A 13,029-nucleotide genomic window follows, 5' to 3' on the forward strand; every position below is an offset into this window, starting at 1 on the left:
TTCATATGTTATTTCATTTAATATACATTTTCATCAATATAAAAATGACATTCCATGTAATTATGTAAAGACAATATACTAAAATGGGTCCCTTTTCAATATTTTGTTCAGTAAAAATGAAGAGTAACAGTTTTATGAAACCAGTTGCACAAAATGTATATGCGTTGACACGTCACAAAAACATTTTAGTCTTTAAAATTAAGAGAACATCACTGCTTAATAAGAGTTTTAAAAAATATATGTGTAATATGTACTGTCAACAAACAAATGTAGCAAACCACATGAACATCAAAAACACCCTGGAAACATTAGTGCTTAGATAAATGGAAAACAAGTTTAAATAAATTGATCATTATAATAACATTTTGAGTTCTGTATCACTATGTGAAGTATGTCATCTAATAGACAGAGCTCCATCATGTTGACACCCCATGCCAATCCATAATCAATACATTTGTTATGCAAAACAAATGAAGTAATGACTGGACTGGCTGACATGGTGTGTGTCAGATTCACAGATCTCCGATACACTACAATAAGGACGGAATTACAGTGCCTTCAGAAAGTATTCACACCCCTTGACTTTTCCACATTTAGTTGTGTAACAGCTTGAATTTTAAATGGATTGAACTGAGATTGTTTAAGTCACTGGCCTACACAAAATACCCCATGTCAAAGTGGAATTATGTTTTCGATTTTTTTTTACAATTCAGTAAAAAAATGAACAGCAGTCTTGAGTCAATAAGTATTCACCCCATTGTTATGGCAAGCCTAAATAAGTCCTGGAGAAAAACTTTGCTTAACAAGTCACATAATAAGTTGCATGGACTCACTCTGTGTGCAATAATAGTGTTTAAAATGACTTTTGAATGACTACCTCATCTCTGTACCCCACACATACAATTATGTGTAAGGTCCATCAGTCGAGCAGGGAATTTCAAACACAGATTCAACCACAAAGACCAGGGACCAAGGGAGGTTTTCCAATGCCTCGCAAAGAAGAGCACCTATTGGTAGATGGTTTAAAATAAAAAAGCAGACATGGAATATCCCTTTCAACATCGTGAAGTTATTAATTACACTTTGGATGGTGTATCGATACACCCAGTCACTACAAAGATACAGGTGTCCTTCCTAACTCAGTTGACGGACAGCAAGGAAACTGCTCAAGGATTTCACCATAAGTCCAATGGAGACTTTAAAACAGTTAGTTTATTGACTGTGATAGGAGAAAAGGATGGATCAACAACATGGTAGTAACTCCACAATACTAACCTAATTGACGGAGTGAAAAGAAGGAATTCAAATATTCCAAAACATGCATCCTGTTTGCAACAAGGCACTACAGTAATACTGCAAAAAATGTGGCAAAGCAATTAACTTTTTGTCCTGAATACAAAGTGTTATGTTCGGGGCAAATCCAATACAACACATTACTGAGTTCCACTCTCCATATGTTCCAGCATAGTGCTGGCTGCATCAGGTTATGGGTATGCTTGTAATCGTTAAGGACTGGGGAGTTTTTCAGGATAAAAAAGAAACAGAATGGAGCTAAGCACAGGCAAAATCCTAGATGAAAACCTGGTCCAGTCTGCTTTCCACCAGACACTGGGAGATTAATGAACCTTTCAGCAGGACAATAACCTAAAACACAAGGCCAAAGTTAAACGAGAGTTGCTCACCAAGAAGACACTGAATGTTCCTGAGTGGCCGAGGTAAAGTTTTGACTTCAATCTACTTGAGAATCTATGGCAAGACCTGAAAATTGTTGTCTAGCAATGATCAACAACCAATTTGACAGAGCTTGAAGAATAAAAAATTAAAAAAATGGCCAAATGTTGCACAGTACCGATGTGGAAAGCTCTTAGAGACGTACCCAGAAAGACTCACAGCTGTAATCACTGCCAAAGGTGCTTCTCCAAATTATTGACTCAGGGGTGTGAATACTTATGTAAATGAGATATTTCTGTTTTTCATTTTCAATAAATTAGCAAAAATCTCTAAAAAACAGTTTTCACTTTGTCATTATGTGTGTAGATGTGTGTAGATGGGTGAGAAAAATGTTTTTTAACCCATGTTGAATTCAGGCTGTAACAACAAAATGTGGAATAAATCCAGGGGTATGAATACTTTCTGAAGGCACTGTATTTAGTTAGCCTGAGTGTAGTGTGAGCCGTAGCTGCCCTGTTCTCGGGGCTTATCCTTGGAAACTCAAAAGTTTGCAGTACTGATTGACTTAAAGATCTTGGACTTTATGCCAGCGAGCTGTGGCACAGAGGGCAGAAGTTGTGGCTGCCAATCTCGTTTTCCAGTGCACAGTGCTTACACACGCTGCACATCCAGAACTGGTACTCTGAGATGGTCCAGCCGGTCACGATGCAGGTGGGCAGCTTCCCCTCAGCCCTGGAAGAGAACAGAATGATGGTTGGAGAAGATGAAGCTTTACTAACTACAGGCCTGTCACGTGGAACAGTGGACGTTTTGCTAATACTTTGTTTTACAGCCTGGTTAAAGCTGGTACCTTCCTGGTATGTATATAGTACTAACTAAGAAACTAAGTGGCAACAATAAATACTATCTGGTACTTACCTGAAAGGATTCAACTCAATCAGTATCTACATAGTACCAATTGTTACCCGGGGATGCTTGTGTCACTGAAGCTCAAAATAAAACCAAGTGTAGAATGATCAGGTAATTACCATTTAACTAAGTAAGTACTACAATGAGACAGCCGTAGTCCTGTTATATTACATAGACAGAGCAATTACACAAGCCACAGTTGGAACCTGCGTAGGGCTTTTTCCAACAAGGGGAAATGACCACAATGTATATTAGTAATCCCTGATGATCAGCAGAGAGAGAAAAGGAGAGACGGAGAGAGAGAGAGAGAGAAAAGGAGAGTGTAACTGTAGCTATCAGTGGTACAACAGTCCAGACCAGGGTACAAGAAGGACAGGGTTTAGCAGTCCAGACCAGGGTACAAGAAGGACAGGGTTTAGCAGTCCAGACCAGGGTACAAGAAGGACAGGGTTTAGCAGTCCAGACCAGGGTACAAGAAGGACAGGGTTTAGCAGTCCAGACCAGGGTACAAGAAGGACAGGGTTTAGCAGTCCAGACCAGGGTACAATAAGGACAGGGTTTAGCAGTCCAGACCAGGGTACAAGAAGGACAGGGTTTAGCAGTCCAGACCAGGGTACAAGAAGGACAGGGTTTAGCAGTCCAGACCAGGGTACAAGAAGGACAGGGTTTAGCAGTCCAGACCAGGGTACAAGAAGGACAGGGTTTAGCAGTCCAGACCAGGGTACAAGAAGGACAGGGTTTAGCAGTCCAGACCAGGGTACAAGAAGGACAGGGTTTAGCAGTCCAGACCAGGGTACAAGAAGGACAGGGTTTAGCAGTCCAGACCAGGGTACAAGAAGGACAGGGTTTAGCAGTCCAGACCAGGGTACAAGAAGGACAGGGTTTAGCAGTCCAGACCAGGGTACAAGATGGACAGGGTTTAGCAGTCCAGACCAGGGTACAAGATGGACAGGGTTTAGTACTCAACCATTAAGCCAGCCGGCAGGCAAGCTCAATCAAGCACAGCTAAAATATTCATAAAAATTATATATATCCTATTTGAACCCAGGCCTGTAATGCAGTGGTCATGGCCCTCACCCCTCAGGAGCGTTGTCCTGTCCAGACATGTGGTTGTTCTTGGGGCTGTGTTTGGTGAAGATCTCCAGGGCCAGGTCTTCGTAGAGCTGTCTCTGCTCAGGGCTCAGGCTCTCCAGGGACTCCAGCTTGATGAAGGCTCTGGAACACGTACTGAAAGCCCGGTTGGCTGACGAGCAGATGGCCAGCAGGGAGTAGATCTCAACCACTGGGATGATGTCCTCATAGTCCCGTAGGTGGAGAGCTGGTAAGGAGTGGAGATTGGTTGAGTAGAGGTTTATTATTATTATTATTGCTAAAAGGTACTGCATAGGTGTAAACATATATATATATTTTTAGAAAGAGACAGCACTTGTACAGCCTCAGAAAGTAGCAGAAATGTGTAGAAAGTAGTGTTTAATGCATTTTATTGAAGGGAAACAATAACAGTCTAACATTTTTGGCAACATAGTGATATATTCTTATATACTGTACAATGAGGAATTCAACTACAAAATACTAGTCTTCTCCCATTTTATGAAACATTGTTAACCACCCACATGGTGTATAAACAACAACAATAAATAAGAATAAAATAAGATAATAGATACAAAACAAAAATGTGAAGAACATAAATCAATCCACTCTAGTTAGCACAAGTAGAACAATATGCAAGTGTGTGTGCATGGACTTTGCAGATGTATTTCTCACATGTGCAGCACATAGTATTTGTTTTACAGTCCTTTGAGTGGAAGAATTGGAATCTCCTTCACTTGCCTGCCCCAGCTGCAGCCTCAGGTGGATCAGGACAAGATTCAGCCCCCTGAACAGCTTTCACAAGCGCTGCAGAGGCTGCTGTGCAGGGGAGGCGCTCCCTTCTTTGAATATGTGGGGTTACAAGTGCCTTTCCCAGCTGTTCCAGGAACACCCTCCTCTTGTTCCGCTTTTCAGGCATCCAGGTAGGGTTGATCTTGTTCCATATCATGAAGGCATTGTATGAGGACACATCAATGATGTTATGGAAGCTGACCAGGGGCCAGCGGGCAGTCATCCTCCTGCAGCTGTAAGTTCCAATCACCTTGTCCAGGTTGTCCACGCCTTCTTTCTTGTGGATGTAGTCCAGGATGATGGCTGGCTTCCTGTCCTCACGATCAACGATCTCAGCGGTTTTGTGCAGTATGCTCAGGAGGACCACATTCTTGTTCCTCTTTGGGAGGTAAGAAACTAGAGTAGTGGTGGGGGTGCAGGGGGGAGCTCAGGCTTGTTCTTTCTAACTGTGCCAACCATGGTGATCTTCCTCTTCAGGAGCTGCTGGCTGATTAGTTCAAAAGAGGTGAAGAAATTGTCACACGTGACATTGTGCCACCTCAGTCCATTTTTTAAAATAACTACCGGGTCAAAAAATAATCTTTGTACCCTGGTGGTGTACAGCTTTCATGGAAATATGAACAAAGGAGATGTTTCACTTTTTCTAACGTTGGGGTTATTCTAGGAAAAGTAATCCATTTTTTTGTTGAAAAAATATAATTGAGGGGGTTTTCTCTGCTGTTAAACATAGTGGCAGGTCATGTTTGACCCTGAAGAAAACACAAGGGTTAAGGTCAGTGCTGGTCAAACATTGTACAAGCGATTTATACATGAATAGGTAACCTACATTTCTACAACACGACTATTTCCCAAGAAACTGACATGTGACCACATTCCGCAAACACCCATAGAATACAGATACCTGTTCAGTTAAACTATGACAGACAACTATGACAGACAAAATGAGAAAAAAAATCCTGAAAATCACATTGTAGGATTTTTAATGAATTTATTTGCAAATTATGGTGGAAAATAAGTATTTGGTCAATAACAAAAGTTTATCTCAATACTTTGTTATATACCCTTTGTTGGCAATGACAGAGGTCAAACGTTTTCTGTAAGTCTTCACAAGGTTTTCACACACTGTTGCTGGTATTTTGGCCCATTCCTCCATGCAGATCTCCTCTAGAGCAGTGATGTTTTGGGGCTGTTGCTGGGCAACACGGACTTTAAGATTTTCTATGGGGTTGAGATCTGGAGACTGGCTAGGCCACTCCAGGACCTTGAAATGCTTCTTACGAAGCCACTCCTTTGTTGCCCGGGCGGTGTGTTTGGGATCATTGTCATGCTGAAAGACCCAGCCACGTTTCACCTTCAATGCCCTTGCTGATGGAAGGAGGTTTTCACTCAAAATCTCACGATACATGGCCCCATTCATTCTTTCCTTTACACAGATCAGTCGTCCTGGTCCCTTTGCAGAAAAACAGCCCCAAAGCATGATGTTTCCACCCCCATGCTTCACAGTAGGTATGGTGTTCTTTGGATGCAACTCAGCATTCTTTGTCCTCCAAACACAACGAGTTGAGTTTTTACCAAAAAGTTATATTTTGGTTTCATCTGACCATATGACATTCTCCCAATCTTCTTCTGGATCATCCAAATGCTCTCTAGCAAAATTCAGACGGGCCTGGACATGTACTGGCTTAAGCAGGGGGACACGTCTGGCACTGCAGGATTTGAGTCCCTGGCGGCGTAGTGTGTTACTGATGGTATGCTTTGTTACTTTGGTCCCAGCTCTCTGCAGGTCATTCACTAGGTCCCCCCGTGTGGTTCTGGGATTTTTGCTCACCATTCTTGTGATCATTTTGACCCCACGGGGTGAGATCTTGCGTGGAGCCCCAGATCGAGGGAGATTATCAGTGGTCTTGTATGTCTTCCATTTCCTAATAATTGCTCCCACAGTTGATTTCTTCAAACCAAGCTGCTTACCTATTGCAGATTCAGTCTTCCCAGCCTGGTGCAGGTCTACAATTTTGTTTCTGGTGTCCTTTGACAGCTCTTTGGTCTTGGCCATAGTGGAGTTTGGAGTGTGACTGTTTGAGGTTGTGGACAGGTGTCTTTTATACTGATAACAAGTTCAAACAGGTGCCATTAATACAGGTAACGAGTGGAGGACAGAGGAGCCTCTTAAAGAAGAAGTTACAGGTCTGTGAGAGCCAGAAATCTTGCTTGTTTGTAGGTGACCAAATACTTATTTTCCACCATAATTTGCAAATAAATTCATTAAAAATCCTACAATGTGATTTTCTGGATTTTTTCCCCTCATTTTGTCTGTCATAGTTGAAGTGTACCTTTGATGAAAATTACAGGCCTCTCTCATCTTTTTAAGTGGGAGAACTTGCACAATTGGTGGCTGACTAAATACTTTTTTGCCCCACTGTAGCTGTTCAGTTAAACCAAGCTAATCCCACCCTGAATACATATAGCTGTTCAGCTAAACCAAGCTAATCACAACCTGAATACATATAGCTGTTCAGTTAAACCAAGCTAATCACACCCTGAATACATATAGCTGTTCAGCTAAACCAAGCTAATCACACCCTGAATACATATAGCTGTTCAGCTAAACCAAGCTAATCACACCCTGAATACATATAGCTGTTCAGTTAAACCAAGCTAATCACACCCTGAATACATATAGCTGTTCAGCTAAACCAAGCTAATCACACCCTGAATACATATAGCTGTTCAGTTAAACCAAGCTAATCACACCCTGAATACATATAGCTGTTCAGCTAAACCAAGCTAATCACACCCTGAATACATATAGCTGTTCAGCTAAACCAAGCTAATCACACCCTGAATACAGATACCTGTTCAGTTAAACCAAGCTAATCACACCCTGAATAGTTACCTGTTCAGTTAAACTAAGCTAATCACACCCTGAATACATATAGCTGTTCAGCTAAACCAAGCTAATCACACCCTGAATACATATAGCTGTTCAGCTAAACCAAGCTAATCACACCCTGAATACAGATACCTGTTCAGTTAAACCAAGCTAATCACACCCTGAATAGTTACCTGTTCAGTTAAACTAAGCTAATCACACCCTGAATACAGTTCCTTCAGAAAGTATTCACACCATTTGACTTTTTCCAATTTGTTATGTGTTACAGCCTGAATTTAAAATGAATTGAATTGAGATTTTGTGTCACTGGCCTACGCACAATATCCCATAATGTGGAATGACGTTTTTTTGAAGTTTTTACAAATTAATTACAAATACAAATCTGAAATGTCTTGAGTCAATAAGTATTCAACCCCTTTGTTATGGCAAGTCTAAATAAGTTCAGGAGTAAAAATGTTCTTAAGTCACATAATGACTTGCATATGACTTTTGAATGACTACCTCATCTCTGTAACCTCACATACAAGTATGTGTAAGGTCCCTCAGTCGAGCGGTGAATTTCAAACACAGATTTAATCACAATCTCTTCATTTTATCTCAATCTCTTCATTCAAAGACTCAATAATGGACAACTCATCCTGACAGTTGTGGCTGCTTTGCGTGATGTATTGTTTTCTCTACCTTCTTGCCCTTTGTGCTGTTGTCTGTGCCCAACAATGTTTGTACCATGTTTTGTGCTGCTGCTATGTTGTGTTGCTACCATGTTGTTGTCATGTTGTGTTGCTACCATGCTGTGTTGTCATGTGTTGCTGCCTTGCTATGTTGTTGTCTTTAGGTCTCTCTTTATGTAGCGTTGTCTCTCTTGTCGTGATGTGTGTTTTGTCCTATATTTATATTTTTATTTTTAATCCCAGCCCCCGTCCCCGCATGATGCCTTTTGTTAGGCCATCAATGTAAATAAGAATTTGTTCTTGTTACGTTCCCCAGTTTCTGTGTTGTTGTGGGTTTGTATGTGTGTGTATTTCAGGAAATGGTTTCCTGGATTCCTGAAGCAGCTGATTGGTCAGCCCATTGCTGATTGGAGCTCTGACCCCTCCCTCTCGTCAGGGGATACAGCTGTCTCTGCAATTACCAACTCCTTCTCCAGCTGGATAAAAGCCAGTGTTCCTTCCCCAGGGAAAATAGCTTATTTTTATGTCCTGTGTTGGTTGTTGTGGCGGTCAGTAAAAGTTTTGGGGCTATTATTTTGTAGCCGCTCCTTCTGAGGTGTGTGTATGCCAATAGGACTTAATGTTTTTGGTTAATTGAAATTGTTCATGTAAATTATTGGTAATTATTCTGTTTCATTTGTTCCCAGGGGGGGAAAGGGAATGCACCTTGTGAGTGTTTAGGCGAGAGGCCTACATCACCAGTAGTATTTAATCTGTCTATGCACACTAGGTAAGACCTGGGTGAACCACCCCCTGTATTTTGGTTAGAGCGCCAGGTGGTGCTAAAGGTTAGGTAAGAAGTGGGACGGCAGCTAAGGGGAATCTAAATTTTACTTTCTTTGCGTTGGTTCCGTCCATCCCTTTTTCTCCACTTTACTGTGTGAAGGAATAATAAATTCCCTGTAAACTGTATTTTTCTCTGCCTCTGTCGTCATTCCCCGCACCTACGATCACATACTTTTTCACTCCACGGGGAGTTGAGATAACAGGGCGTTGCATTCCCTCCTCCAAGAGGTGTACGTAACAGTTCTTAACTGACTTGCCTAGTTAAATAAACAAAGACCAGGGAGGTTTTCCAAAGCCTTGCACCTATTGGTAGGGAATACAGGAACCTGTTCAGTTAAACCAAGCTCATTAAAAAAAATAAACCATTCAAGGTGGTCTTGATAAATACAGACGTTTACTCCGGTATAGGATTTTGTCATGGTCTCCATTGAGATTTAGTTTGCTAATTCTGTGTGCTTTCAGAAAGAGTGGAGATAAACAATCTAATAATAATGTGTCATTTAACAGACGATTTTATACAAAGCATTTTACGTACGGGTGGTCACGGGAATCGAACCCACTTATCCTGGCGTAGCACGCTCTACCAACTGAGCTACAGCGGACCAGTTCATTTGATGGTGCTACAGAGTGATTTAACAGTTTGAATGTGTGAACAGAGGGCTAGTAAAAAAAAAAAAAGAACCTCAAGGATGAATGAGAACGGTTTACATGCACAGTCATACCTCAGAGAAGGCATAGGCCTACATACACTTTAATAGACGCTTGTTAAAAGAGAGGGCTGTCTTTGATATTTGCCGTGTCTTTTCATACTTGGTGAAGCGAGAAGGTTGTCAAGAACAGCAGAGAGAAGGATAGAAAATGTAACAGAGAGAGGGGGGTACCTGTCTTCATGGCTTTCACCATGTAGCCTTCGTACAGCTGCCTCTGAGCCAGCAGGAAGAAGTGGTAGGCCTCGGCCCCACGCCAGGCGCTGTCCACCATGCGGTTGTCTGACGAGGTGGCGTCCTCCTCCAGCAGGCCAGCTAGAGCAGATGTAGCCTGAAGGAAGAGAAGGGAGTAGCTGACAGGTTCAAAAGACATGGGAATGAACACTGTTGTACACCTGTTATCAGAGGGGAATTAAACACCAAGATATGGTATCAGTACATCTGTTATCAGAGGGGAATTAAACACCAAGATATGGTATCAGTACATCTGTTATCAGAGGGGAATTAAAGACCAAACTATGGTATCAGTACATCTGTTATCAGAGGGGAATTAAAGACCAAACTATGGTATCAGTACATCTGTTATCAGAGGGGAATTAAACACCAAAATATGGTATCAGTACATCTGTTATCAGAGGGGAATTAAACACCAAACTATGGTATCAGTACATCTGTTATCAGAGGGGAATTAAACACCAAAATATGGTATCAGTACATCTGTTATCAGAGGGGAATTAAAGACCACGCTATGGTATCAGTACATCTGTTATCAGAGGGGAATTAAAGACCAAACTATTGATATGCTTAATCTGTATTCACGTTTGGAAAATAACAAGTGCTCCCTTTGCACTGGTGTAAACACTATATAAATCAGACCCTTGTAGCCAACAACTCCAACAAATTGTAAATGACATTACTGTTAGCATTAAATAGCATTTAAAAAAAAAATACTTTGCATTATTGGAAAAGCAACCGTAAGTGAGCCTTTCACTGTTAGTCTACACCTGTTGTTTACAAAGCGTGTGACAAATAACATTTGATTTGATAGCAGCCAACAAACCACAATGACACATAGGACCTAAAGGATTGCATGTCTTAATGATTGTGTGGGTTGTGTACCTCTGACGTCTTCCCCTTGGCCTTGTTCTGCTGGGAGGTCTTCACTTGGCTGTGGTAGTTCTCCACTAGCAGGGCTGCCAGCACATAAAGCTTCTTCACCCTCAACGGCCGGGTCCTCCTCTTAGCCTCCTCATCCGCTATCTGACAAGTTAACAGAGCAGACGACAGATGTGTCTCTGACACCAGTGTACTGGAGAATAATAAGAGCTCAGCCAGGGGTCTTTGTCTAATCCGGTCCGAGGCACAATGTAGTTGAATACCTCTGAAGGTTATTAGCTAAGGACTGAATTGAATGATAAGTATTAGATTTTACTGTAGTGGTGAATGAAGTGTGGTATTTACTGTAGTGGGGAAGTGTGGTATTTACTGTAGTGGGGAAGTGTGGTATTTACTGTAGTGGGGAAGTGTGGTATTTACTGTAGTGGGGAAATGTGGTATTTGGGGAAGTGTGGTATTTACTGAAGTGGTGAAGTGTGGTATTTGGTGAAGTGTGGTATTTACTGTAGTGGTGAAGTGTGGTATTTACTGTAGTGGGGAAATGTGGTATTTACTGTAGTGGTGAAGTGTGGTATTTACTGTAGTGGTGAAGTGTGGTATTTGGTGAAGTGTGGTATTTACTGTAGTGGTGAAGTGTGGTATTTACTGTAGTGGTTAAGTGTGGTATTTACTGTAGTGGTGAAGTGTGGTATTTACTGTAGTGGGGAAGTGTGGTATTTACTGAAGTGGGGAAGTGTGGTATTTACTGTAGTGGGGAAGTGTGGTATTTACTGTAGTGGGGAAGTGTGGTATTTACTGTAGTGGGGAAGTGTGGTATTTGGGGAAGTGTGGTATTTACTGAAGTGGTGAAGTGTGGTATTTGGTGAAATGTGGTATTTACTGTTGTGGTAAAGTGTGGTATTTACTGTAGTGGTGAAGTGTGGTATTTACTATAGTGGTGAAGTGTGGTATTTACTGTAGTGGTGAAGTGTGGTATTTACTGAAGTGGGGAAGTGTGGTATTTACTGTAGTGGTGAAGTGTGGTATTTACTGAAGTGGGGAAGTGTGGTATTTACTGTAGTGGTGAAGTGTGGTATTTACTGAAGTGGGGAAGTGTGGTATTTACTGTAGTGGTGAAGTGTGGTATTTATTATTGGAAGTGTTGCAGACTACACTGCAGATTTTTCTATTGGTTGATCATGTCCCCTTATGTGTGCCCTACCAATTACATTCCAACATTTGCCTTCTTTAGCCAGAAGCCACTTCAAAACAAGAATGTGACTTTACATGGTGTTAAGGCATAATCGTTGGCAGTACCTTGAACATGAGTTTAGCTGCTTCTAGGAAATGGTGGGCTTTACGGTACAACTCCACGGCCTCCAAAGGCTTGTTCTTCTCCAGCAGGTGAGAGGCATACTTGGCCAGAAGAGAGTTGATCTCTTTCATGTTGTGGTTTTTGGCCAGCTCCACAGCTTTGTTCCACTGTGAAAAAGCAGACACAGTGATGAACTAATAAAATGCACCTGATATGAATGTATAAGTGTGAGACAGAACAATGTTGTGTCTTTGTGTTTACATTTGGTGTGGAAAGTAGTGTTTTGTTGTTGGGTAATTGTGATATGTTCGTATGTGTTGTGAATAAATAATTGTTTAATATACAGTACCAGTCAAAAGTTTGGACACGCCTGCCAAGAGTGTGCAAAGCTGTCAAGGCAAAGGGTGGCTACTTTGAAGAATCTCAAATATAAAATATATTTTGATTTGTTTAAACACTTTTTTTGGTTTGTACATGATTCCATATGTGTTATTTCATAGTTTTGATGTCTTCACTATTATTCTACAATGTAGAAAATACAAAAAAATAAAGAAAAACCCTGGAATGAGTACCGGTAGGTGTGTCCAAACTTTTGACTGGTACTGTATGTTTTCTTATATATTTGAAAATATAGAAATTAGATTGAAAAAAACCATATGTTAGGGCTTTGGAAAAAAGAACCAGTTGAAAGATAATTTAAAAGCTATTGGTGTGAGCCTAATGCTGGAGGTCCTGGCCATATGTGGTTTTCAACACAACAAGAAATGGGAGAAAAGTATCATGATTAAAGCATGTGTATCAGGAAAACTGTGGCCACAATAACATGCTTTTAATAGACTGCCTTGAGCTAAATGATCTATCACATACCCTAACACTTCTCTCCTGGTCACATTTACATCGGGCAATTCTGTTATGATGCCAAGCTTCAGTTACACTCAAAATCAGCAAAGTAGTACGATGCCTCAAAAGAAACGTGGCACATTAAAGAAAATAGTGTTGCTCATGTCTGTCGTGCTCATGCTGACATCTGAAAAAACACACTTCAATAGTAAAAACCAGTCACAG

The 13,029-nt window shown here is 41.2% G+C and overlaps 1 protein-coding gene across 2 annotated transcripts in view; it reads right to left on the reverse strand.

Moving 5' to 3' along the window:
* The window catches only part of wdr35 (WD repeat domain 35), a 56,847-nt gene continuing 43,818 nt past the window's right edge, over positions 1 to 13,029 (reverse strand). For both annotated transcript variants that reach the window (XM_071366765.1, XM_071366763.1), the window contains 5 exons: positions 11,967 to 12,131; positions 10,674 to 10,814; positions 9,729 to 9,885; positions 3,658 to 3,898; positions 1 to 2,403 (listed from right to left, as the gene is read on the reverse strand). In XM_071366765.1, coding sequence (XP_071222866.1) covers positions 2,253 to 2,403; positions 3,658 to 3,898; positions 9,729 to 9,885; positions 10,674 to 10,814; positions 11,967 to 12,131 — 855 coding nt within the window. In that variant the 3' untranslated portion in view covers positions 1 to 2,252. The remainder of the gene's footprint in view (positions 2,404 to 3,657; positions 3,899 to 9,728; positions 9,886 to 10,673; positions 10,815 to 11,966; positions 12,132 to 13,029) is intronic.

This window comes from Salvelinus alpinus, chromosome 25 (genome assembly GCF_045679555.1).
Source record: "Salvelinus alpinus chromosome 25, SLU_Salpinus.1, whole genome shotgun sequence".
NCBI lineage: Eukaryota > Metazoa > Chordata > Actinopteri > Salmoniformes > Salmonidae > Salvelinus > Salvelinus alpinus.